The sequence below is a fragment of the Lontra canadensis genome, unplaced genomic scaffold, assembly GCF_010015895.1.
Source record: "Lontra canadensis isolate GAN:19392208 unplaced genomic scaffold, GSC_riverotter_1.0 scaffold72, whole genome shotgun sequence".
NCBI classification, from domain to species: Eukaryota; Metazoa; Chordata; class Mammalia; order Carnivora; family Mustelidae; genus Lontra; species Lontra canadensis.
Window position 1 is genome coordinate 3,898,282 of NW_022631066.1, and position 25,402 is coordinate 3,923,683.

General features: G+C 42.8%; 1 protein-coding gene across 2 annotated transcripts in view; it reads left to right on the top strand.

Annotated features, from left to right (window-relative positions):
* Positions 1-17,226: 17,226 nt before the first annotated feature.
* NEBL (nebulette) overlaps positions 17,227-25,402 on the top strand; it is a 355,773-nt gene continuing 347,597 nt past the window's right edge. The window contains exons 1-2 of one of the 2 annotated variants that reach the window (XM_032880864.1): positions 17,227-17,424; positions 18,681-18,775. In XM_032880864.1, coding sequence (XP_032736755.1) covers positions 17,356-17,424; positions 18,681-18,775 — 164 coding nt within the window. In that variant the 5' untranslated portion in view covers positions 17,227-17,355. The remainder of the gene's footprint in view (positions 17,425-18,680; positions 18,776-25,402) is intronic. The other variant, XM_032880863.1, reaches the window with a different exon arrangement.

Here is a 25,402-nt window from a genome sequence, read left to right on the forward strand (position 1 = left end):
GCTCAGTCAGTTAAGTGGCTGGCTCTTGATTTAGGCTCAGCTCACCATCTCAGTGTCCTGGGATCAAGCCCCACCCCAGGCTCCACACTCAGTGTGGAGTCTGCTTGAGTTTCTCACTCCCTCTCCTTCTGCCCCTCCCCCCACTTATGTTCTATTTCTCTCTCTCTCAGGTAAATAAAGATCTTCAAAACTGCATCTCTCTATTCTTCTTCTTCCTTTTTTAGAAAGATATTTGTTTATTTGGAGAGAGAGAGAGTGTGTGTGGGATGGAAAGGGAGAGAGAACCTGAAGCAGACTCTGTGCTGAGTACAGAGCCCGACATGGGGCTTGATCCCACAACCCTGAGATCACGACCTGAGCAGGAACCAAGAGCCCAATGCTTAACTGACTGAGCCACCCAGGCGTCCCTGCCTCTGTCTCTTCTAAGTAGCCTTAAGGTTTTCTCCATCTGCAGAGAACTCTTAAAAACATTATCAATTATAAAGGGGGGAATATTTACAAATGAAAAAGTGATTTGTGAGCAATGCCCAATTCTTTTCTGAAAATAACCTACTCTCAGTCCTCAGAGAGAGGGGAAAGTTGAATTCTGAGGTAATTTGGAAGTATTCAGTTACCATCACTTCCCTCCAACGCTAAAATACAGCTGGTTAATAGAAAGGACACATTTATTACCCGGTTTTATTTACTTGCTGATTACATTAGCATTTTGTTTTTATTCTATATTATATTCTACAGTTCTGCTTATAGAGTAAAAGTAGTTATTCTATGTTATATGAATGTGTTTCAGTATCAGTAACTGTTCTGACCTGTAGATCTTCTATTTTTAATGAATCGGTTCTTAATGATCTTTTAGGTGTTTGATATAAGCTGATTATGACACTCAAATTGCATTAAGAGATTACTTACATTGTATAATCCACTTCTAATTATCAATAAATGGATCATCTGTACCTCAAATAAGCCTTGGATGATCCTGCTTTCCAGATTCTTATTAACTGGTCAGAGAGAGTATGGGATCCAGGATCTTTTGTTGCCTTTTTGGTCAATTGATATCAAGTATTGGGTGCCCAAAACAGACCAAGCTTTGCACTGGGCCAGCAAGATGAATTATCCATACTATACCAACAGTCAAAGACCTTATAATTCCATGGAGGACATGACTTCTTTTTGCCCTAAAGCAAAACAGCCTTTTTATTCAAAAGACCTCAATTCTGGGATGATGTCTGGGATGCTGAAAAATTCTGAAAGGGTGACTTGATTCTAGCTGTCATTTTGCATCAGCCACAGGTGGGACCTGTGTCAGGGCCACCGCTCTGAGCAGAGAAGCAGGATGATAAAGAATGGCCACGTTAGAAAAACCCTTCTAAATATGCTAAGGCTTTAATGGAAAAAGTAGAAAACACACAAAAACAAATAGGTAATATGAGTGGAGAGAGGAAGACTCTAAGATTGAATCAAGAGGAAGGTTTAGAAACAAAATCCACTGTAACAGAAATGAAGAATGTCTTTAATGGGTTGGTCAAGAGACTGGACATGGCTAAAGAAAGAACCAGTGAGCTTGAAGAAATGACAATAGAGTCTCCTAAAACTGAAATTCAAAGAAAAATAGGACAAAAAAGATAAAACATCTATGAAGTCTGGGACAGCTGCAAAATATCTAACATCTGTAATGGGAATGCCAGCTAGAGAAGAAGAGAAAGAAACAGAAGCAATATTTGACACAATACCTGAGAATTTCCCCAAATTAATGTCTGACACCAAACCACAGATCCAGGAAGCTCATAAACTATCAAGTAAGATAAATACCAAAAACAAAACAAAACACACCTAGACATATTCTATCCAAACTGCAGAATATCAAAGACAAAGAGAAATCCTTTTTTTTTTTTTTTTTTTTTTTTTTAGCTTTTATTTATGTATTTGACAGGGAGAACAGAAGCAGGGGGAGCAACAGAGGGAGAGCGAGAAGCAGGTTCCCTGAGCAGGGAGCCGACTCTGGGATAGGCTTGGTCCCAGGATCCTGGGATCATGACCTAAGTTGAAGGCAGACACTTAACAGACTGAGCCACCTAGGCACCCTGACAAAGAGAAATCTTGAAAGAAACAAGAGGAAAGAACCCCTTAACTACAGAAGATCAAGGAAAAGAACTGCATTGGACTTCTCTTCAGAAACCATGCAAGAAAGAAGAGAGTAGAGTGAAATATTTAAACTGTTCAAAGAAAAAAATCACAGATGTAAGATTCTGTATCCAGTGAAATTATCCTTAAAAAACGAAGGAGAAATCAAGACCTTCTCACACAATCAGAAATGGAGGGAATTGTTGCCAGGGAACTTGCCTTGCAAGAATTATTAAAAAAAGATTTTCAGAGAGAAGGAAAATCATATATGTCAGAAACTCAGATCTATGTAAAAAAGGCGTTAGAGGGGTGCCTGGGTGGCTCAGTGGGTTAAAACCTCTGCCTTCAACTCAGGTCCGCGTCAGACTCTGCTCCGCAGGGAGCCTGCTTCCCCCTCTCTCTGCCTGCCTCTCTGCCTACTTGTGATCTCCCTCTCTCTCTCTCTGTCAAAAAAAAAAAAAAAAAAAAAAAAGTGTTAGAGAAGGAATAAATGAAGGTAAAATAAAAGATTTATTTTTTATTATTAATTGATCTAAACAGAAAACAGTTGGTTTGAAGCAATAATAGTGATGCATTCAGTGAGTATTGCTTATGGATAATTAAAATGAATGACAGCTATGTTATAAGGGACAGGAGGGAAAAACTGGGAATACTCTCTTTTAAGTTGTTGCACTGTCTGCGCAGTGTTATAATATTATTTGAGAGAGGGATTGGATTAGTTGTATATGCATGTTGTAAACTCCAGGGCAACTGCTAAAAAAAGTTAGGAAAAAAAAGTGAAGAGAGGAGGAAAAAATGGAATCCTGTAAAATGCTCAAAAGATAAGGCAGAACAGAGTGGAAGGAGAAAAAAGATGGGGAGTCTGGGTGGCTCAGTTGGTGGAGGGTCTGACTCTTGACCTCAGGTCTTGATCTCATGGTTGTGAGTTTGAGTGCTGCACTGGGTGTGGAGCCTACTTAAAATAAAGAAAAAAGAAAAAAAGGAACTAAAAACAAAGGCAATGAATAGAAAATAGTTACAGATATGGTAGATATCGATCTAACTATATGACAAATTTTACTTGAGTTTATAATCAAAACCACTCCCTAGTGGGGTGATTAAGAGCAAGGGCTACAATCAGACTGCCTAGTGTTCTGGAACTTTCTTTTTTAACCCTCTCTGTTTTGGGATGCCTCAGGGGCTTAGTTGGCTAAGCGTCTGCTTTCAGCTCAGGTCATGAGCCCAGGGTCTTCGGATTGAGTCCTGCAGCGGGCTCCCTGCTCAGCGGGGAGCTTGCTTCTCCCTCTCCCTCTGCTCCTCTCCTTGCTCCTGCTCTCTGGCTCTCTCAAATAAATAAAACCTTAAAAAGAAAAACAAAACAAAAACCAACCAAACAACTCTGTTTTAATCATCATTTTAAAAGGGCAGAATAATAGTATCAATCTAATAATATTGTTGTAGGGTTTAAATGAGAGAGTGTATTTATACATTAAACTTTTATTTTTATTTTTTTAAAGATTTATTTATTTGAGAGAGAGACAGCAAAGTTAGAGAGAGCATGAGTGGGGCAGGGGGCAGGGGTCTTGGTGCAGAGGGAGAGAGAGAAGTAGGCTCCCTGCTCATTGGGGCTTGATCCCAGGACTCTGGGATAGTGACCTGAACTGATGGCAGATGCTTAATCAACTGAGCCATCCAGGTGGCCCATATTAAACTTTTAGTACAGCATCTGGTATATAGTAAGCTTTCAATAAATGCTGCCTATTGCTATCTTCCAACAGAATTAGGTGTTCATTACTTTTACTAAATGCTTACTAAAATATTTATTAAGTACCTTCAATGTGTTAGGTATAGGTGATGTGCTGATACAATTTGGATTGTGCTTATTTTATTAATAAAAATACTACACAATATGTGTATATAGAAGAATTAGAAAATATATCAAGGACAAGTATGTGTGTGAGAGAGAGAAACAAGGAAGAAAAAATCCTACCATTTAGTAAAAACCATCATCAACACCTTGACAAAGATCTTTTCAGACCTTTGAGTGTATATATATATATATATATATATATAAAATGTACATATGTATTTATATGTATATATAAATGTACACATATATTTATATGTGTTTTATAATTTATATGTATAAATATGTATATATACATATAATTTGTATATGCATAATATGTATACATACATATTATTTATGTGTATATACAAATGTACATATATACACATATGCATATATGTGTATATAATGATTCCATATATATATAACCATTTTTTTAAAAGATTTTATTGATTTATTTGACTCTGAGAGAGAGCAAGCCCAATCAGGCAGAGGGAGAGGGAGGGGCAGACTCCCAGCAGAATAGGGACCCTGATGCAGGGTTCCATCCCAGGACCCTGGAATCATGACCCAAGCCGAAGGCAGATGCCCAACCAACTGAACAACCCAGGTACCCCTATATGTAACGATTTCTTTAAAGGGGATCATTATACATGTATTTTATTTGCATTTACATGTTCATATTTACTATATCTGTACCATCTATCTCTGCATACATTTTCAAGTTTTAAAAGTGTACATTAATTTACCTGAAGTTTTATAGTTTAAGTCACTCTTTCCTTTTTATTCCATCATGAGAATTCCAAGAGATGCAAATGGGAATGAACTACAGTCTTCTTACCAGAAATCAAAGCCTCCATAGACTAAATCTCTTGATGTCTTTAGTGAGCTTCACTGAGAATTCAGGCAATGGCAGGAATATAATTGCATTTTCCATTCTTAGCTGGAATGTTGGAAAGTAAAAGAAAGACAAAATGGAAGGTCTACAAAGGTCAGATATGAGAATTTTCCAAATAGCAGAATCTCTTGCATATACTACTGGAATTTTAGGAAAGCCGGGTTTGGGGGGGCAGTGCGGGGGGAACAGAGCTGGAAGAGAAGGTGAAATTCTCTTTAGCTTGATGGTGAGCTTGGAGGAGCCCCACCCTCCTCCATTCCTGCCCACAGGGAGTCCCAGGAGATGGGGTGTGTGTGTGTGTGTGAGCAGGGGACTCTATTTCCCTCCCAGCAGGTCTCAGTAGTCTGGGAACCGGCCTCTCTACCCCCTCGGGCTCCTGTTGGCAGCTACAACAAGGGCTATGGGGTGTTACCAGGCACATTCTTTGAAATGTGAAGGAAACAAAACAAAAACCCACACCCTAAAGTCTATCCCACAAACTGGTCATTACTTCCTCTTGGTTCCACCTTACTCTCTAATGGAGCAAATGAGGGACTACTTGAGTGACAAGTAGAACTGCCACTTCTAATGGCTGAGGGGAGCCAGAGGGAGCCTGGGTCGGGTGGACAAGGTGAAGTGGGGAGAATATTAGGCAGCGATCTCAAACACAGAGCCCCCTTATGCTTTCCAGAAGAGCTTTCTGGTGAAAGTGATGTTTATGGTAGAAAATTTGGAAAATATGGATAGAAAAGAAAATACAAACCTACTGTAATCCCACCTCCGCTGATATTTGAGTGTACCCCAGTCCAACGTTTTCTGTGGGCATTTACTTACATAAAATTAACAAAGATGAGATCATAGCAAACACTTGTTTTTATAACCTGCTTTTTTCCCTTAACAAAATACTGGAAACATCTTTCGTGTCATTAAATGCTCTTTAACGTTATGTTATACCTTTCACTTTAATTTTTAAGAGGTACCCAGTTACGACATTACATCTGTTTTGTTTTATTTGAGCTTTAATACGTATTTTTATTGGATGAAGCTGCTATAGGGGCTCGGGTTTCTCTTTTATTGAATGAAAGCTCTTTTCTCCATCTGTCTCCATGTGGTCCGTTCTGTCCATTTCATTTCATGTATATTAGTCACGCTGAAGAACACCTACTTGTTCTGGTACCGGCAGCTAATGGACACGGTTGTACCATGCGGGTTTGTGAACTGGTGAAGAGTGGACGCCACACTTGCTTGTCTGATGAGTCATGGAGCATGGAGGAAAAACCACCTTCCTGGGCTTTTGGTGAGATGTCAGCCCCCTTGAGGGGGAGGTGAGGGAGAAGCCAGTGCATTAGCTCAGGTTGTCCCTGAGGCAGTCTGGCCACAAGACATTTTCTTTTTTTTTTTTTTTGAAACAGGGAAACATCTTCTAATGACCTTGAAACCACAACCCACTGAAAAATGATAATTATGGCCAAGGAAAAGTGAAAAAAAAAAAAACAAACAACAAAAAACAAACCAAAAACAAAAAAGAAAAAACAAAACTACTGGTCACTTGAATGACGGGCTCCGTTTTCATTAGGGTGAGCCTTGTCTCCTTCACTCATGACAAACCTGCCCAGCAATTATTTTCTCCTTAAGGGAGGCCTTCCCATGGACCTCATTACCAGGAGCTCAAGTAGATTAAGCAACTGTATCAATTTGTGGATATAAAGTGAAACATATTCTACTTTTGTCAACTACACAAATGGTATTTGTCCTTGACGCTGCTCTGTTGACTTTCCCAGGATCTTGATTTTTATGAACTGCATTTGTTGGCCTGGCTGACTTCAGCAATGACAGAGGCTCGCCTCCCTGAGTTTCTGGGGCCCTTGGCTTTTGTTCCCCGTGGTGTTCCCTGTTGCGCATGCTCAGAAGTTCCCAGCTCTCTGCAACGACCCCAGCTCCCTTCTGCGCCTTTTCTGTCGCAGGTCAAATTCCCTCCTTCCCTGTGGTCGATACCCTGGCCTCCTTCATCTCTCCTTTCACTCCTATTCTTCTGTACTTTATTTCGTCGTTCCCCATCTTTTGTTCCCTTCTCACCTTGCTCTGTGGTGACTCATTCACCTGCATCACTGCCTTTTCCAGGCTGCCCACACCCTGTTCTGATTGGAGATGAGTGGATCAGCAGTTTAGGATAATAATATAATAATAACATTATATGTATAATATTTATTATCATAAGATTATCTCTCAAATCCATCCAAATTATAATGATCACAAATATTTACAATTTTAATGTTAATTTTATATGATTTCATAATTATATTAATTTAAACATTCTGTTATAAATATGTATAATTATATTATAATTATATATTTATCATTATAATGCTACAATAATATTTTGGATAAATTAGGTTAAGTAAAATATATTACTCAAATATCTTCCACTTCTTCCTTATTACTTTTGAAAATGTAGCTCCTGGAAAGTGTGAGATTATACATGCGGCTCCAGTTTGTGACTCTCACTAATTTTCTGTTGGGCAATACATATGCAGATCTTTGCATGGTTGCTTGGAATGCGCTGTTTTCCAATTGCTAAGTGCTCAGAGCTTTCTTTTGAGGTCATTGTGATGTCCTTGTTCTTAGCTACTTTTGTTTCTTGGGAATGAGAATACCAAATCTTAAAGACAAGAATATATGTATCCTTCTGTTTTAATTTAAACTTAATTTAAAAGAGAAAAAAAGTCCCACAGCTACATCTTATCTGTGGTCAGATTTCGGTCTATGATGATATTTGGATTTAAAAAGTGAGCCAAGGCGCTCCTGGGTGGCTCAGTTGGTTGAGTCTCAGACTCTTAATTTTGGCTGGGGTTGTGGTCTCAGGGTCAGCAGATCCAGCCCACATGGGGCTCCAGAGTCAGCCAGCAGTCTGTTTGAGATTCTCTCCCTCCGCACCCCCTCCTGCTTGCCTGCATGCTTGCCCACGCACGTGCTCTCTCTCAAATAAATAAATAAATCTTAAAAAAAAAAAAAAGTGAGCCTAGCCCTTCCTTCATTTTTGTTCTTGAGCTTCCTTTAATATTCTTTTTTTTTTTTTTTTTAGATTTTATTTATTTATTCATTTGAAGAGAGAGAGCATGAACAGGGAAGAGAGGCAGAGGCAGAGGGAGAAGCAGACTCTGCAATGAGCAGGGAGCCTAATGCGAGGCTGGATCCCAGGGCCCTGGGATCAGGACCTGAGCTGAAGTTAGATGCTTAATTGACTGAACCACTCGGGCGTCCGAGCTTCCCTTAATATTCTTGATGGTTTAGGCCATCAAATGCCTGTATGGCCACATGCTCTGTGGAAAAGTGGGTCCCTCCCTGTTCCTTTGATGCTGTCTCTGTCCCCTCTTTATTTCCTCTAGAGCTGCTTAGACCTGACATCAGGACAATGAAGAAGTATACCAATGACCCAGAGATCTGAAAAAATGAACTGGGCAGATCAGCCTGGAAATAGGGAAAAAGAATGAGACTGTTATTTCTGTTATTTCTGGGAGGTGAAGATGGAAAAATGTGCTAAGAGGAGCATGTGGGGCCACATGTGGTCATGGCCAGACAAATTTATAATGGAGAAATTATAAGTAAATAAGATTTATGAATAGGGAAACATGTCTATGGAGAAGCATGGGAGATAGACAAATGGGAGTGAGAATAAGAGAGTAGTGACAGAGAGAAGCAGCTGTGTGGAGATCTCCTGAATTATCCTAGTAACAGGTGTCTGTGCACTCAGGCTGCTGTCCCAGAAACCAGTGACTGGTAGACCAGAGAGCGCAAAAACAACAGAAATTAATTTCTCAAAATCCTGGAGGGCGGAGAGTCTAAAACGGAGGCACTGGCAGATTCAGTGTCTAGGAGGGCCCTCTTTCTGGTTCATAGATGGCATCTTCTTGCTGTGTCCTCACATGGTGGCAGGTGCAGGGGAGCTCTCTGAGGTCTTTCTTATAAGGGCACTAATCACATTCACGAGGGGTCTACCCTCATGGCCCAATCATCTCCCCTCAATGCCATCACCATGGGGTGGCAGGATTTCAATACATGAATTTTGGGGGAGATCTAAATATTCAGACCATAGCAATAGTTCACTAAAACAAAGATTCTTAAATTGATTCTACTATAGATCCGATTTTCTTTCTTTTTTTTTTTCTTTCTTTTTTTCTTTCTTTCTTTTTTTCTCGTGGCTTCACAAAGATTCCATCTTTTTTGGAGCTGGGTTGTTCAACTTTTCCTGGATTTCTGTATAAAGGGGACATTATTATCAGTCTTTAGTGATAATGACTAATTCATAGTGAAGTGACTCTCTGTTTCTTGTAACTAGAGTCTAAAGGAAATGCTATCTTCATTTTGGATAAATTTTAGAGTTAATGTCTTTTTTCCCCCTAAACTAGTTTTGATTTTCAGGTATATTCTAGCCCCTCCCTCTCCTACCTTTCTGTTAGGTCCACACAGAATTTTAATCAACCCAATCTAACCCTAGGTTTTTTTTTTTTTTTTATAAATACCTAAAACAACCCTTTTTTGACTATTAATATTATTTTAAAAAATGATTAAATTTTTATTTGTTTCTGTGTGTATTAAGAAGAGGATGATCTTTTAATTTGTCGCTCAATATAATTGCAAATCTTGCCAAGCAGGTTAGAAATCTTCTCTTTCACTGAAGTTAAGAATTAATGCTAACAAATGAGTCAGAGCTTTGGTGTAAAAAACATAAGAACTTACTACAAGGAATAAAAAACATGGTCTTTATTTCTATTACTATTATCGTTGAGCAATAAGTACGTTTTCCTTGATCTATTTCTCAACTGACTGTAAGCCACCTTGAGGTAGCGTGTTAGCTCTGGTTACCATCACAGCATACCATGCCTGGGCGGGTTAACCAGTAGGAATTTATTTCTCACAGTTCTGGAGGCTGGGAGTCTGACCTCAGGGTGTCAGTATGGTTGGGTTCTGGTGAAGGCTGTCTTCCTGGCTTGCATATGGCTGTCCTCTTGTTGTGTGCACACATACGGGGGAGGGGGGAGAGAGAGGGAGGGAGAGGAAGGAGAAAGGGAAGGGAACGAGTAGTTGGAGGTCACTGAGAGGACATGATTGCCTGTTAACCCATGAACTAGACGGGGTCATAGAGGGCTCATTAGCCCTCTGCTGTTCCTTCTAAGTACATTCCCCACACCTTCCTTGTGCTAGGAGCCACTTGAAGGATGTAGCCTTGGGAGAGTGATGTGTCATTCTTGATTGTATACATGGCTGAACCCTGCTGAGGCCCTTCTGTAAAGTTAAGATTCTGGCAGGAGGATGTGAAGATCTACTCATCTTGCAGCTGCCCAAGATAAGCCCCGTAGGTAAGTTCCCTTGTTTAAAATGGCCATGGACTATCTGGGTGGTCTGCCTTTGTCTTCCATCTTTCCTTATCCTCCAGGTATGAGAGCCAGTTTCCAACCTCACCCTGGAAACTCCCAAGGTTGTGAGTCAACACAGGCTCTCGGGTACCCCTTCTTCTAGGGGCACTAATCCCATCAAGAGTGTCTCAACCTAAAGTCCTCATCTAAACCCAATTATTCTCCAAAGGTCCATCTCCAAATACCATCACATTGGTGGTTAGGGCTTTGGCATATGAATTTTGGGGTGATATGATTCCATTCATGGCAGGTTATTAAAGGCAAATTATAGTTTTTTTTTTCCCCATGTGTATATTTTAAGCAAATTTTTTTTTTTTTTTTTTTTTTTTTTAAGATTTCTGGCTAGCAGGGTTTTCACCAAGGCTGCCAGGCACTGAGGCAGGAACCGACCTGTTGGGAGGCAGCAGGTGTGGGCAGCTGCCCTCCATTTTCTTCAGCCCTCCCTCTCCAGGCTCCGGGAGGGGGGTCACTGTGCTCTCTGGATGTCAGTCTGGGATCCCCAAGGCATTGGGCATCCTGTGAGCCCTGGCCTGGTGCCGCCCCCACTGCTGTCCTTGCTACCACAGCCTGCGTCTGCCTCAGCTTGCCACTGGTGCCCCACAATATTTTTTGATATTTTGTGAATTTTATATAATGCAGGTTTTATTTTTATAGCTTGATATTTATCAAGTTTGGCAGATGATTCATTCAGAAAGCAGTCTTGTGACACATGAAAAGGGTAATAATAACTATCGCATACTTGTCCCCTCCTATTTGATTTGTATTCAAAATAGAGCAAGGAGGTCATGCTTATTTACTTATTTTTCTAGTTGTTCAGTGACTGAGCACATATTTTAGTAAGTTCTTGCTGGATGCCAGACGCTGTGTTCTGGTGCTTCACATGAATGAATTAATTTTTCTTTGTTAAATTCATGTGGTGTGGGGTCCCACGATTTCCTATCTATGGCGCCTCCAGGAACTGTCTGGGAGAGTGAACTCCTCCCTCTTTCTGTGTCCTGTCTGCTGTTAAGACTTCTTAGAGGGTTGTCCCAGAATGATCCAAGGCGGACATGGTAAGTTGCTAAGCTAAGGCAGTGATGGTGGGTATGGAGACAGATTCATGAGTTCTTTTGGAGATAAAAATCCATGGGATTGGATAACTGGACAGGGTTGATTAGGAAGAGAGGAAGGACTTTAGGTTGATTTCTAGGGTCCTGGCTGCAGAGATGAGGCTGCTACTCATTAAGTAGTTCTATAGAGGAGGAGAGGAAGGTTCAGGGAGATTCGGAGAGAAATATGGCAACTTTGTGAATTGCCGGTAATATTTGTATGTGCACATGAAAAATTAAGTGGAGAAGTGAGATAATTATCTGAAGACTGCAAGTAAAATAATTCCTTTTATTAGGAGAGAAAGTGAAGGTATGTTCTACTGTTAAGAACTTTGCTGCGGGATCTCTCCCTTGGAGACGATGCTGGTGAAGAATCTCATAGCCAACTTGATGGCCACTCCTGAGGTCCTAACGACACAGTTCACACACAGATGGTGTCTTAGTTTCTTCCTGCAGCTGTAATAACACAAACTTATCGTTGTGTTTTTAACAACATCCATGTATCATCTTCTAGTTCTGCAGGTCAAATGTCCTAAAATCAAGATGTTGGCCGGACTGTGTTCCCTGTGGAGGTTTTGGGTGAGAATTTGTTTCCGTGCATTTTCTGGCTTCTTAGAGACTGCCTCCATTCTTGGCTTTGTGGCCCCTTTGGTCATTGTCCAGGCCAGCAGGTTAGCGTTGTCAAATCTATCTGACCTCTGCTTCCGTTGTCACATGTCCTTTTCTGACTCTGACCCCCCTGCCTCCCTCTTCGGAAGGACCTTGTGATTACATTGGCTCACTGGGATAATCTAGGATCATCTCTATCTCAAGATCCTTAGCTTAATCACATCTGCAAAGCCTCTTTTGCCATGGAAGGTGACATAGTCATAGGTTCTGGGTCTGGGCATGAGGACTTATTTGAGGGCCACGTTTTGCCACCGAGGGGTCTGTCTTGCCCATCATCCGAGGGTGCTCTGTCCCATGAGGTACTGCTCCTCCTCCTGCCTTTCTTCCCCTCTCTGCAAGTCCTTAAGGTGTTGGGTCAAACTTACAATTACGAGTTGATATGTTGACAAACACTCTTGGTAAATTGGGGGTTTGGTGGGGCTTGTTTGATAAGATGTGTCATCGATTAAGAAAGGTTTCACTGTAATTGAAATTTTTTTGGGTTATGTTGGGACAGGGCATCGAGGTGACATAATACTTTTAGCATTGTGTGTAAGAGCAGAATAACTCCTCAAACAGGAGAAGAAAGGGAAATCACCCTAAACCCTCCCCTTATGGGACCTTGCATTCTTGGGAGAGGGGTGCCAGCTAGTTCCTACTCCTTGTAGAAAGTGTAGTGACCACTTCCTCTAGTAGCATTTCCTGACTTCTTAGCTGAATTAGAAGTTCCTCCTCTGTTCTTCCATGATGTCTGGGCAGAGCTTTATTTTGGAGCATTTATCACATTGTAATTCATTGCTTGCTTATCTGTCCCACTAGATTTTATCATGAGGAGAGATTATGCCTTATTCCCCATTGCATCCCCTCATACCTAAGACCTGCCTACTAATAACTGTATCTTGAATGAATGAATGAAAGGAATTATTTCTAGAACAGCTTCTGAATCTAGAATTTTGCTTAACGTTTTTATTTTTTATTTCTCACTGACTTGCAGGAATACTGTAATGGTAAATGAGATAATTTCTCTAAAGTGTGTAAGATCTTTGGATAAATGTTTCATTAAGCTAAGGCTCAGGCACAGCTATCAAACAAAGCTAAAATTTATTCTCTTTCTTTAGTTTTATTTATCAAAGTTGTTGGCTGGGAAAACTTGCCTCCATGATGAATTTGAGCCAACTGGCAAAAATGTACGCAATTTTACATAATGTCCGACAAACAGAAGACATATAATAAAGCTTCATGCAATGAGAGAATGAATAATGAATTAATTAATAATAAGAGCTGTACTGTATTAGCCAGTATACTTTTAATAGCATGCCTTTTAGGAAGGTAAACAAAATAAAACAAAACACATATTGAATCTTGTACGTAAACCCATTAGGTCCTTGTTTTAGATGAAGTTGAAAGCATTTTTCTTCAATTCTCATCATTGGTGTATTAGTCAGCTTTTGCTGCAGTAACAATAAACCCTTGAAATTTCAAAGGCTCAACAATTATTTTTTACTCTCATTATGTGAGGGTTGTGCCTTGCTGTGGCTGTGCTTGGTATGGCTGGGTTGACAGAACTCAATTGTGCTCTACTGGTTAGATAGGTCTTTTCGTTCTTGGGCAAAGTCAATGAAGCAGCCACTCCCTGGGATATGCTCTTCTCATGGCTGGGTGCCAGAGCTCAAGGGGTGGGAGAACAGAGGTGAACTGTACAAGTACCTTAAAGCGTCTGCTCCATTGGCCCAAGGAAGTCACGTGGTCAAGTACAGAGTAACTGCAGTGGAGAAATACACTATGCCTATAGGAAACATTGCCAGGATGGAAGGGAGCAAAAAGTTGTGAACCAGTAACACAATCTGTCATAATCTGTGCCCGAGGTAATGTTTGTCAAAGTGCTTTTTGGCTTTCTGTAATAGTAACTGCTCATGAAAGCTTTTATTTGAAGTTCAATTTATTTAATTTAAATAGTAAGCTGATTATCTGGTCTTCAATAGGTTCTGTATAAGTAGGCCCCACAGGTAAAAGTAAATAGATTTGGGAATTTTAGTTACAGAAAAATATAATTTTATAAGTATCTAAATGTTTTCATGAGGGTCATGATGGTCAGTTGTTCTTTGTATCTGTGGATGTCCAAACCAGCAGAAAAGGATTTAATTAAAGTAGAGATATTGGGGTATATTTACCGTAAGGAACGATTTCTTGACCAGTCAAGTGAAAAAGACATGAAAGGGGCAAAAGGTCTCCCTAGTGGATAATTAAATCATTCATCTGCTTGAAGGAGGAAGGCTGGGCCAGATGACAGGTTTCTGCCAATTCTCTTGTTTATAGTACTTTGAATTTTGAAATAAAGAAGTCCTTTTAAGACAGATGGTATTAAAATTCCTCTTACATCAGTAAAATGACACTAAGAAACTTAGAAGCTGGCTTAATGCAGAAAATGAAAATAGTAAGAGAAGCAGATGTGAGAGGAAAATACAACTCTAAGCATTCGTTTGTTTACTTTGGAGAGAATAGAACATCATAGTTAATTCCAATTTTAATATATTCATTTTTTTTTCATACTTTCTTCCAACAAATGTTTAATCAGTACCTACTATGTGTCCTGCATTATGATAGGTGCTGGTTGGTTAAGAAATTGTATAATTCATAGTTGGAAGACCTGATAAATCAGCTATAAATGTCACGATCACCATCAATCTTCCTCACAATTTTTTGCACACCATTTGGAAAAGAGAATAGGATTTTAATTTTTTATAAATATATATTTTATATAAATATATATTATTTATATTTTATTTCTATGATTTATAGTCATGAAAATCTAAATGTTAAAAAGATTATGCCTTTCAGATGATCATATATATATGCCCTTCTTTGGCCTTTCTTTTCTTTCTTTCTTTCTTTCTTTTTTTTAAGAATAAATATCCTATTTAAGAATAAATATCCTGTCTTCTCCCCTCAGCTTTATTGAGGTATCATTGACAAATGCAAATGTAAGATATGTAAAGCGTACAGTGTAATGATTTGATATACGTATACCTTGTGAAGGGGTTCCCCCCGTTGGGTTAACACATACATCATCTTTCATATTTACCTTGTTTTTGATGAGAACAATTAAGTCCTACTCTCTTAGCAAATTTCATTTATAAAATACGGTGTTCTCAACTTTAGTCACCATGTTACATATTAGAGCCTCAGAGCTTATCCATCTTATAGCTCAAAGCTTTTATTCTTTTACCAACCTCCCTCCATTGTCCCCACTCCCAAGCCCCTGGCAACCACTTTTTTTTTTTTAATTTGTTTCTGTAAGTTACTCTTTCTTTCTCTCTCTCTCTCTCTTTCTTATTCCACATATAAGTGATACCCTGAAGTATTTGTCTTTCACTGTCTGGCTTATTTCACTTAGCATAAAATCCTCCAGATTTATCCATGGTCTCAGGCATTTTTAAAGAGCTCCGAGGTGTTTTAAAATGAGAACTGATCCTCTCTGACAGCAAATTATTGTTTTATTTGCCTTTGAGGGGGATTTGTGAGCAGGGCAATGAGAGGTTCAAAGGCTCTTGCACTGGTGAATCTCTTTTAAGAAATTATCTCTTTTGAAAAGTCAAACAGCACAGCATCATCACGAATGAGATTTCATCAGCGCAGACGGCCAAAGAGGCTCAGAAATCAATACTTTTCTTTTTTCATGAAAGGCTGCAGCTATGACTTTAAAAGAATAACAGAAATATTTGTCACAGTAGTTGCTGTGTGGCATTACTGAGTCTTTATCTGTGTGCTAGCAACGTAATGTGTTTGCTTGTTTATTGTACCCAACCTGTGATAATCCTAGTTGACACTTATGTAGTGTTCCCGGAGAGGCTGGCAGCTTGAAGCACTTCAGAACTGCTGACTCATTTAATCCTCACAGTAGGAGAGGAGGAGCTCTTTCTGTAGTGCTACGTTATCCCATTTCGTAGATTAGAAAACTGAGGCATAGAGCTGCTAAGCGGTTGCATAAAGTCACAGGACTTGTAAATGGCAGGCCCGGGCTTTGAACTCAGGCATCGTAGCTCCATTTTGCTGCTTTTTATAAAGCGAGCCCAATAACCTGAGATCTTATTAAAACTTAAAACTGATTTCTATTCTATTCCGTTTGGTTTTATCCTGCCTCAGCCTTGAGCTTGAATATCTGGCCTTACTGGTGAGGACCATGGGTTAGTAATTGCTTCCCTTCCTGCAAGTGAAGAACTTTTCATAGATTCTGTGGTGTTTGTAAAAATAAACAGTGCATACACGCACACACACACACACACACACACACACGCACAGCGGAATGAATGACGACCGTTTATTAACCCAGAAAGGCTCGACAGGGGCCTAAAATGACCACCCGTTCCCCAAGAACAGACAGAAAAAGTGCGGGGGCTGGGAGCCAGTGAGAGAAGTCGATTCCTCCTCTAGGGTCTGACGACCTCACACAGGCGCGCGGGGGCCGATTTTCTCCTTAGACGCCCCCGCGAGCGGGCGCGACCCCACGCGCAGCGCCCCGCGGAGGGTCCCTGCCGGTGTCGCGGCTGCTGGGCCCCAGCGCGTGGCTGCGCGCGGCCGGACTGCCTCGGCCCGGGGACCCGGCTCCGCGTGGGGCGTTGGTGCGCCGCTGCCCGCCGTGCAGGGGCTGGAGGACGAGGGCCGGCTCAAGCCCGCGTCCTCTGGGTACCGGGAACGCGGGTCTGCGCGGGGGTGCCCCTGCTGGGGCAGCAGACAGAGAGGAAGGGCAGGGAGTGCGCGGGTCTGAGCACCCCCAGCACGTTTCTCCCACCCACATCGCTACCCTCCCCCGCCGCCGCCCACCTGGCCGCCCCCCGGCGGCGGCTGCGGAACCAGGCTCGATCCCAGGCCTCACAGTCGCAGCCCGCGGCTGTCTGCGGGGCTCTCCCGGTCTCGCCGCCCCCTCCCCCCGCTGCGCCCTCCCTCCCCGGTGCCCGACGTGCTCGTTCCCTGCCTCTTGGGTCCGGGCGCGCGAGTGGGTTTGGCCTGCGCGGCGGCGGCGGCGGCGGCGAGGCGGGGGAGCGAGTGAGCGCGAGGGGCGGGAGCCAGTGTCTGTGTGAGTCACCGGTACCTGGAGTGCGAGCGACGCAGAGCGAGCGAGCCGCGCGGAGCCCGAGCCGGAGCCGAGCCGGGGCCAGCGACCGCGGCCGCCCCCCCGGCGCCAGGCCCCGCCGCACACCCGCCCGCGCCCCCGCCGCCCTTCCCGCGCGGCTCGCCAGGGGTCCGGCGCCGACTCCAGACCCCGGCCGCCCGCAGCCCTCCCGCCTGCCCAGAGGCGGTGCGGGGCTCTCCGGGGGATGTCACAGCGGCTCCTCGGAGCCCGCAGCCGCTGTCGCACAGCCGCCGCCCCTGGGAACCGCGACAATGAACCCCCAATGCGCCCGCTGCGGAAAAGTCGTGTATCCCACGGAGAAAGTCAACTGCCTGGATAAGGTGAGCCAGGGGGCGCCGGGCCAGCCCGGACCTGCCCGGCGCCGGGCTGCACCTGCTTCGAGAAGTTTTGGCATCTGGGATGGAGGGAGAGGAGTGGGTCTCTGTTTGTTAGTGTCTTGGCACAGGGTGAGGGCACGCAAAGGAAAACGCCCGCAGGAGTATCAAGACAGCACGCTTGGCGCTGGTGATGTTGGAGCCGGCAAGGGTTTTCGTCGGGGTGCGGGTGGCGAGGGTGCGGGGGCTGTGCCGCGCAGGGCGCGCGGTGGAGCGCGGCCCCGGGGTCCCGAGAGCCCGGGCTGGACCCCGTCCCACCTCCACTCCTGCCCCTCACCGCCCCGCATCCCCGCCCCAAGGATCCGCGCCCGCGCCCACCTCACCGCCGCCCCAGCGCCTCCCGTGTCGGCGGCGAGGCGGCGAGGCAAATAATAATTAACCTGTCGTGGGGCAGCCGCTGCGGCATTGCTCAGAATAATCCCCGCCGGAGACCTGGCTCGGCGCGGCGGGCTGGACCCATGAGGGGTTCATCCACCCGCCTGGGGAATTCCAGAGGAAGTAGCCTCGGGCCGGCCCCCTCAGCCCTGCTCTCTGCCCTTCCCGGGCGTAGATGGAGTAGAACAGCCTGGGAGGACGACCCCTGCGCTCTCTCGAGTGACCGATAATTGAAACCAGCCGGAGGCCGTCCCTGGGAGATGAGCGTGTGGTGATGGAAGTGCCTCACGAGGGCACCCGGTCACGTCGTCAGTCAGACCGGACTGAGTCCCCCTTCCCCACAATTTAGTAGAAGCTGGACAGGGATGGGGGCGCCTAGGGGTACTTACACGGCCCCCCTCCTGCTCCTTCGGGTTGCCTGACTTCCGTTGGACCCACATTTGTTGAGATGCTACAAACACCATGTTTAGGCACTTTGAACAGGATTCGTCTTCCTTTTGAAGCCACTGCACAGGTTCCATTTCTCCATCAGCCAGGTTAGGATCCCATGGCTGCCCACACAAGTGCGCCATGGGGAGAGCCTGGGCGGTTCTTCCCTCAGAGTCTGTACTTATGGAGGGGATTCATTTAAAACTCAATTCTAATAGTGCCCTGCCTCATTTACTTAAGTGAAAGTAGGCAAACACATCTCCTGTTACCTACAATCATTTTGTTGTAGTATTTTCAAATAAGGGTGGGGCGGCAATGCACTAAAAATATCCCCTCTCTGTACCCATCCTGGAAAGCGCTGGCTTTGTACTGAACTTTTACTTTTTTTTTTCTTTCAGTACTGGCATAAAGGATGTTTCCATTGTGAGGTCTGTAAGATGGCTCTCAACATGAACAACTACAAAGGCTATGAAAAGAAGCCCTATTGTAATGCGTAAGTATTGTCAACATAGCATGCCAGGTGTGGGTCGTCATCCGAGAAGGAAGGGGAGTGGATCTGCCTGTTCTGGAGACCTGACTCAGGGTGTGGGGCAGGCAGGGCAGTGGCCAATGATTTGTTTATGCCGCAGACTCTGGGGCCAGGTACTCTGTTGGAGGGTCACGGCTGGATGGATGTCTTTCTTAATGTGGAGGGTAATTCGTGTGTCTTCAACAAAGTCTGTTTTTGAGGTTCACAGTGTTGCAGAGTTGGGAACATTTGTTAGAAGCTGCAGAACTACACCCTGAGAAAGTGTGGGCTCTGAAGTGCATGTCAGCTTTCCATTTTAATCATATGATGTTGCCATGTTGCAATTTTATATCTGAACCCAGTTGCTAGGGAGAGGAGTCTCGCCTCATCTCAGCCGAGACCACTCCAGACATCCTAGGGCTTACACAAGGAACTGAAGAATGGAGACGTAGGTATTTCTGGCGGTTAGTAGTAGGTCTGTTGGTGGGGATTAAAGAAGGTAACCTTTTTTTGGGCAAGCTTTTCTGTAGGCATGCTTTTAGCCTATACTCCTAGGAGTTAGCTAGCATCTCCACAGTGCTTACCATGTCCGTGGCCCTGCTCTCAGCACTTTATGCATACTGACTCATTTACTCTTTACAGACTCAGGAAGGGGCTCAGATTATATCTCTAATCTGGAGATGGGTAAACATTGGCCTTTGGTTCCAAATGTCTCCCTTGCTGCCCTAGGGCATGTGTCTCTCTACTTCTAGAGCGTCCTCTCAGGCCAGAGTGTTTTCAGCTGTGGACTCTTGGCCCTGATGGTTGAGGTGCCTTCTTCCCTGTTCCTCTCAGGCCTGGATGTGGCAGAGGATCCCTAGCTTTTTGGCTGGAATATTGCCAGAGATTCATTTCCTCTAGAGTTTTTGAAGTAGGTTGGTTCCAGTCTTCTAGAGATGGAGGGTTCATGGTTATTGACACTTCAGTCATGGGACTGTGTTTTCACAGATAGTAAACTTTCGGTAAACAAATGTCGTGTGTTCATACCTCTCTGGGGAAGAACTTTTTTTTTTTTTTTTTAATCTCTTTGTGTTTCTGTTGGTTCTAGCTTAGTGCTTATGGATAGACTAGAAATCAGAAAATGAGGGCACTGAACAGAATTCAGGACTTTTTGGGATAAGTCAAGTTCACAGATGTTGCCCAAACTCATCAATGTTTTCAACCCTCCTCTGCCATGCCTTTCATCGGGATAACATGAAGCCAGACTGAGCTTTCAGTGTCATGGTCTCCTGCTTCTCTTAAAGAGAGGTATGAAGGTCTGGTTAAACATCAAAGGCAGTCAGCAGTACCTAGATGGGAAGGGTCTCCTACAACTCATAAACAAGATAATTATTCTTTAGTTTAAAGAAAAGTGAGCCATTTCCCCCTAACTCCTCCAGCCCGTGGCCTGATTCGATCAGGCTTTATGGGCCACATAAAGATTCTTTATAGCTCCACAGCCTGGAGTTTACCTGGTGATAACAATGCCTTTGGGTGGCCTGGGAGGTCTGGAGGAATTGGGAGAAAAGAGGAAGGACAGGAAAAAAAGAAATTGAAGAGAGAACAATTACATTTAATATGATATGATGGAACATATATACATATCTAATTATGTGTGTGTATACATACACACACACACACACACACACATATGTACCTAAAGATAGATAAAGAATTGAATTACGGAGAAAAGAAATGATAAAAATAAAAGGCCAGGAAAGAAAAAGAGATACAACGGGAGGAGAGAGCATTTGGTTTCATAGGGCGACTTGACAATTCAATGCTTAATTCTTGGTTTCAGTTCAGTCCAATTAAAAAAGATTATCAGATTCTGCAGCAAGTCCTGGATGGCTGGTTTGCACTCTGACCTAATAGTGGACTAGAGCCCAGAACTGGTGGGATTTGGACCCCCAAACAAAATGCCTGTAACTGTAGGTGGGAAACATCCTGCTGTGCTGTTTCATAGGACTGAGTCTCATTTTAAATACTTCGGGTATGTCTAAATCAAATGCTTACAGATTTTTCTCTCGAAACTTTCTTATGTAACTCACATACTTCGGTATTAGGTTTAAGTGGAATTTGGGAGATAGCCTCTCAGATTTCTTGCTTAACATGAAACCTGGTGGTGCACTTTGTTGAGCAGAGCGAAAGGGGAAGACAGAAATCTAGCTTTAGTGGGTGTATGATTCGAATTGATGCTGTCAATTTGTTTAATTTAGCTTTAAGTTCATGGCACAGCTTGATATGCTGTCTCCAGAAACAGAGCCTGGCAAAGTTGCAGGTTCTGTCTGTGTAAAGGTTCCAGACTGGAAGGTTCCTATGCTCATCCCTTATTTTTCTAATGGCACAGGTTGCCATGTAAACTGGTTGGGCAGTGTGGATTACCCTCTGGGGATTCTCATGCCTCTGCTGTAATTCAGGTGGTGTATGTCAGTGAGCTGTTGTTCCCTGTGGTCTTGGCCAGAAGGGTTGCCATAATTTCTCTGGGTCAATGGTGGAAAATTGATTCTCTGAGGCATACTGTTCCTGGAAAATGAAACATTCTGTTTCCATGTAGAGCAATATTTTATCTGTACCCTTTGGCTCAAGAGTCAATATATGCCCATGTTTAAATGAAAATGATGATTCTTCCTCCCCTCAATTTGTTATTGTGAAAGTTTTCATATACACAAAGTGGTTGAAAGAATAATACAACAAACATCTGTATATCTTCCACTGAAATTCCACCATTATTAACATTTTGCCACATTTGTTCATATTTCTATTCAGTTATATGTCCAAATATATCATTGTCAGACCATTTGTCAATTTCATACATCAAGTGAGTTTCATATGTTGATGTTTCTTTCCTGAAAACTACATCATCCACACACTAAGAGTAAGGATGTTTTCTTAAAGAGTCATAGAGCTATTGTCACACCTAGGAATATTAACCAAAATATCATAATATCTAAAATCCTATTTTCACATTTCGCCCAATTGTCCTAAGAATGTCTTTTATAGCTGCTCTAATTTTCATAATTTTCTAAGTTTCATACTTTATATTTAGTTGTGAAAACAACTCTTTTTGAGTATTGAAGATTCAGTATTCTTCACTTTCATTTCTTTTTTTTTATAATTTCTTTTTTTTTTTTTTAAGATTTTATTTATTTGACAGACAGAGATCACAAGTAGGTAGAGAGGCAGGCAGAGAGAGATGAGGAAGAAGACTCCCCATGGAGCAGAAAGCCCGATGTGGGGCTCCATCCCAGGATCCGGGATCATGACCTGAGCCGAAGGCAGAGGATTTAACCCACTGAGCCACCCAGCTGCCACCCCCTTCAATTTCATTTGTGTTGATTTGCGTAATCTGTTGGAGTTTTCATGAAATGGATTTACATAGCATTTCTTGTGAAAAAACAAAAACAAAAACAAAAACAAAACAACCTTTAAAATAAATATCAAGAATATGCTTAATAGTTTGGAAGGATAAACAGACATTTAAGTTTATTTTAAGACTATGTAAACGCTTTTTATTTTAATTGATACCTGGGGGCATTTTTTTAATGGGATCAAGTAGCGAGTATTTTCTTCACTTTAAATATGTTGCTTGTTTATATTCTCATGTGTTTAGAGGAGAAACAGGTTTTCTGTTTGATTTCATGCAGAGGAGAACACATATAAAATATAATTTACATAATATTTAAATTTTGATCTTTTGATAGAATGATCAAAGTGTATTACACACTAGATGTAAGATCGGCATAATACACATTAAGCTCCTAATGCAGTCGTGCACACTATTAAAATATTTAAAAACAAACTGGTCTACTTGAATACATGCCATGTTTTCATAGCCTTTATGTTTCATAAGCAGGCAGTGGATTCTTCAGCACATTCAGGACTTTTTCATCATGGAATTTGCAAAGAAAAGAGGACTAGGCAGCATTGTTATTGCTAAGAGATGCTGAGAAAATAACACATAATTAGATAAAAAAAATACCTCATATTTGTATGTGAATTTATATACCAAATTAAGCTACCCAACAAGCTACCCAAAGAATATAAACCCCAAGGCCATTCTACCAATAAATTATTTAACTTACCATGTGTGCAAGTGAAAATTGCACTTGTTATGTGTTTGTTAAAAAATACCTCATTTCTTCAGATTTTCTGAGAACTGTTATAGCTTCTAAATAACAATGTCAATGGCCAGTTCACGTACTGGCACCAAAATCTAATTATTTTAGGTCAGGGGAAGCCCCAGGTAATGATGTAGTAGTTTTAAGTAGGACCTTGTCAATAATTTCCCCAAGTCATCACTTTGGCGGAAATTTTTTTGGGGGCTGAGAATTTGTTCTGATCTGCCCACGTTGGATATACCTGGTATCTGTGTCAAGTGTATCTTTGAATGTGGGGCTGAAAGAACAGAAATATCTGTGCTCAATATGTTTAACTATCTTTCCAAATAAGATTCCCTCTCAGCAAATAGTTTCACTTAACATCATTTTGGGAGATGTTAAAAATAAAACAGTGGGAGCTGTGCGTGGTGTTTACTTTCACTCTGCCTGTGTTAGCATTCGTCTTGTGAATATTTATGGCCTCTCCTCAGCCTGGGAGATGCTGAGCCAGTGCCGCTCATTCGGAGCCTCCCAGAATGGTCAGTGCCGTTTGGCCAGCCTGTCTTGAGGGCGATGATTTAGGCCAGGGCTCCACTAGCTCTCACCCACTGTTCCTCTGCTGCTCAGTCCTTGTCAGTGCCTTTACTAAAGCGCGCTCTGAGGACACGGAAGGAAATTGAATTTAAATCAGAGAGTTTTCCATCCGTGTATTTCCCTTATCTCCATTTAGACTTCTCAAACCCAGTTCTATAACCCTCCAAGGGCTTGAGTTATCTCAAGGGGACTTAGGAAATTCTTGCTATTAAGTTTGCTTTAATTACTTAAGAACTTTTCACAAAAGGCACTGTGGTGTAATTGGAGTTTTGAAGCAAGACACAACTGGATTTGAATCCTGATTCATCATGTTCTGCTGAGCAATCCCCTTGATCTCAAAGCTTCAGTTTCTTTATCTGTACAGTGGGAATGGTAATGCTTACCGTTACAGGGGTGTGTGGGACTAGGGAGACAGTGCACGTCAAGGTTCCAGCAGTTTCTGGCATGTAGCATACCTCCAATAAACGGTAGTGCTTTTATTTCCTCAGTGGTACTTTTTTGAGGGATGAAAGAAGAAAAAGAGAGTAGAGGGAGAAGAGGAAGTATATCAGAGAAATAATAGCTGTGCCTCTTAAGGGTTTTTACCAATGTTTTTCAGACTGTGGGTTGCCACCCTTTAGAGGGTTGTATCCAAAACTGAAAGAAAGAGCAAGAAAGAGAGCAAAGGAAAGAGAGGGCTATCAGAGTGTATCTGAGTAGTGAAATGAGCATTGTTTGGCAAACATTTTTTTTCCGCAGTTGTTTGTGTACAACGTGTACTGCATCATGATATAAAAATATTTTTACTGGGAGTGGTGGTCAAAAAAGTCTGAGAAGTACTAGTTTAGTTCTGTATTCTTTTTTTTTTTTTTAAAGATTTTATTTATTTGACAGAGAGAGATCTCAAGTAGGCAGAGCAGCAGGCAGAGAGAGAGAGGGGGAAACAGGCTCCCCGCTGAGCAGAGAGCCAGATGTGGGGCTCAATCCTAGGACCCTGAGACCGTGACCTGAGCCAAAGGCAGAGGCTTAACCCACTGAGCCACCCAGGTGCCCCTAGTTCTGTATTCTTAATGCCCAACACATCAGAGAGCTCTGAAAGTTGCCGGTAAGGACCATGCCGTGTGCACTGAGTTCATGAACTCAGAGAGCCCTTGCTTTCCCACTCTCAGGGCCAGCCACATCCTATCCCACACCCATCAGCCTTTAGGAGTCCGCTCAGACGTCAGAGCCATCACTGCCCCATGAAGGCACCGTGTGCTCATTTCTCTGTCTGTACCCTCTGCTAGCTTGGGGTGGCTCTGAGGGCATCTGTCTTGCTCACTCTGCATCCCCAGAGCCTGGCACTTAGCACTCGATGAAGATTAGCTGCATCAGTGAATGTGAAGGTCGTGCTGCATCAGTGCAGTTCTGCCTCCCCCCCCCTGCCCCCCACTGCCATGTCAGGTTGCGGCCCAGCCTACTCTCTTGGGGGCAGGCAGACAGAGGTTGGGCAATGTGAGAAGCTGGCTGGGGAGAGGAGGCTTGGAGGGACCTGAATGGTGGTGTGGTGGTCAGGTTCCACAGAGTCTGAATACCAAGGGCTGAAGTCTCCCCAAGGAGGCTCGCCATTGCCAAGCCGTAAGGAACATGGTAGGATTTCCCTGCAAGCAGGCTCGGTTTCAAAACTTGATATCGTTCTAGAAGCTTCCTTACTGATGCTCATTTATTTTCTTCTGGGTGTAATTAGAATCTGTGAAATAAGATAATTTCTACCTAAGAGGAGCTCTGTGGAAATTAAATGGGGGAACTATTTGTAAGCCTTAGCACATCAAATGACAACTACTAGGTATGCAAATGTTAGCCCCCTCCCTTAATTATAATAAATTGAAAATTGTCTCATATTTCCCCCTTAAAGAGAGAGAGAAGTGTCACACTGTTAAAA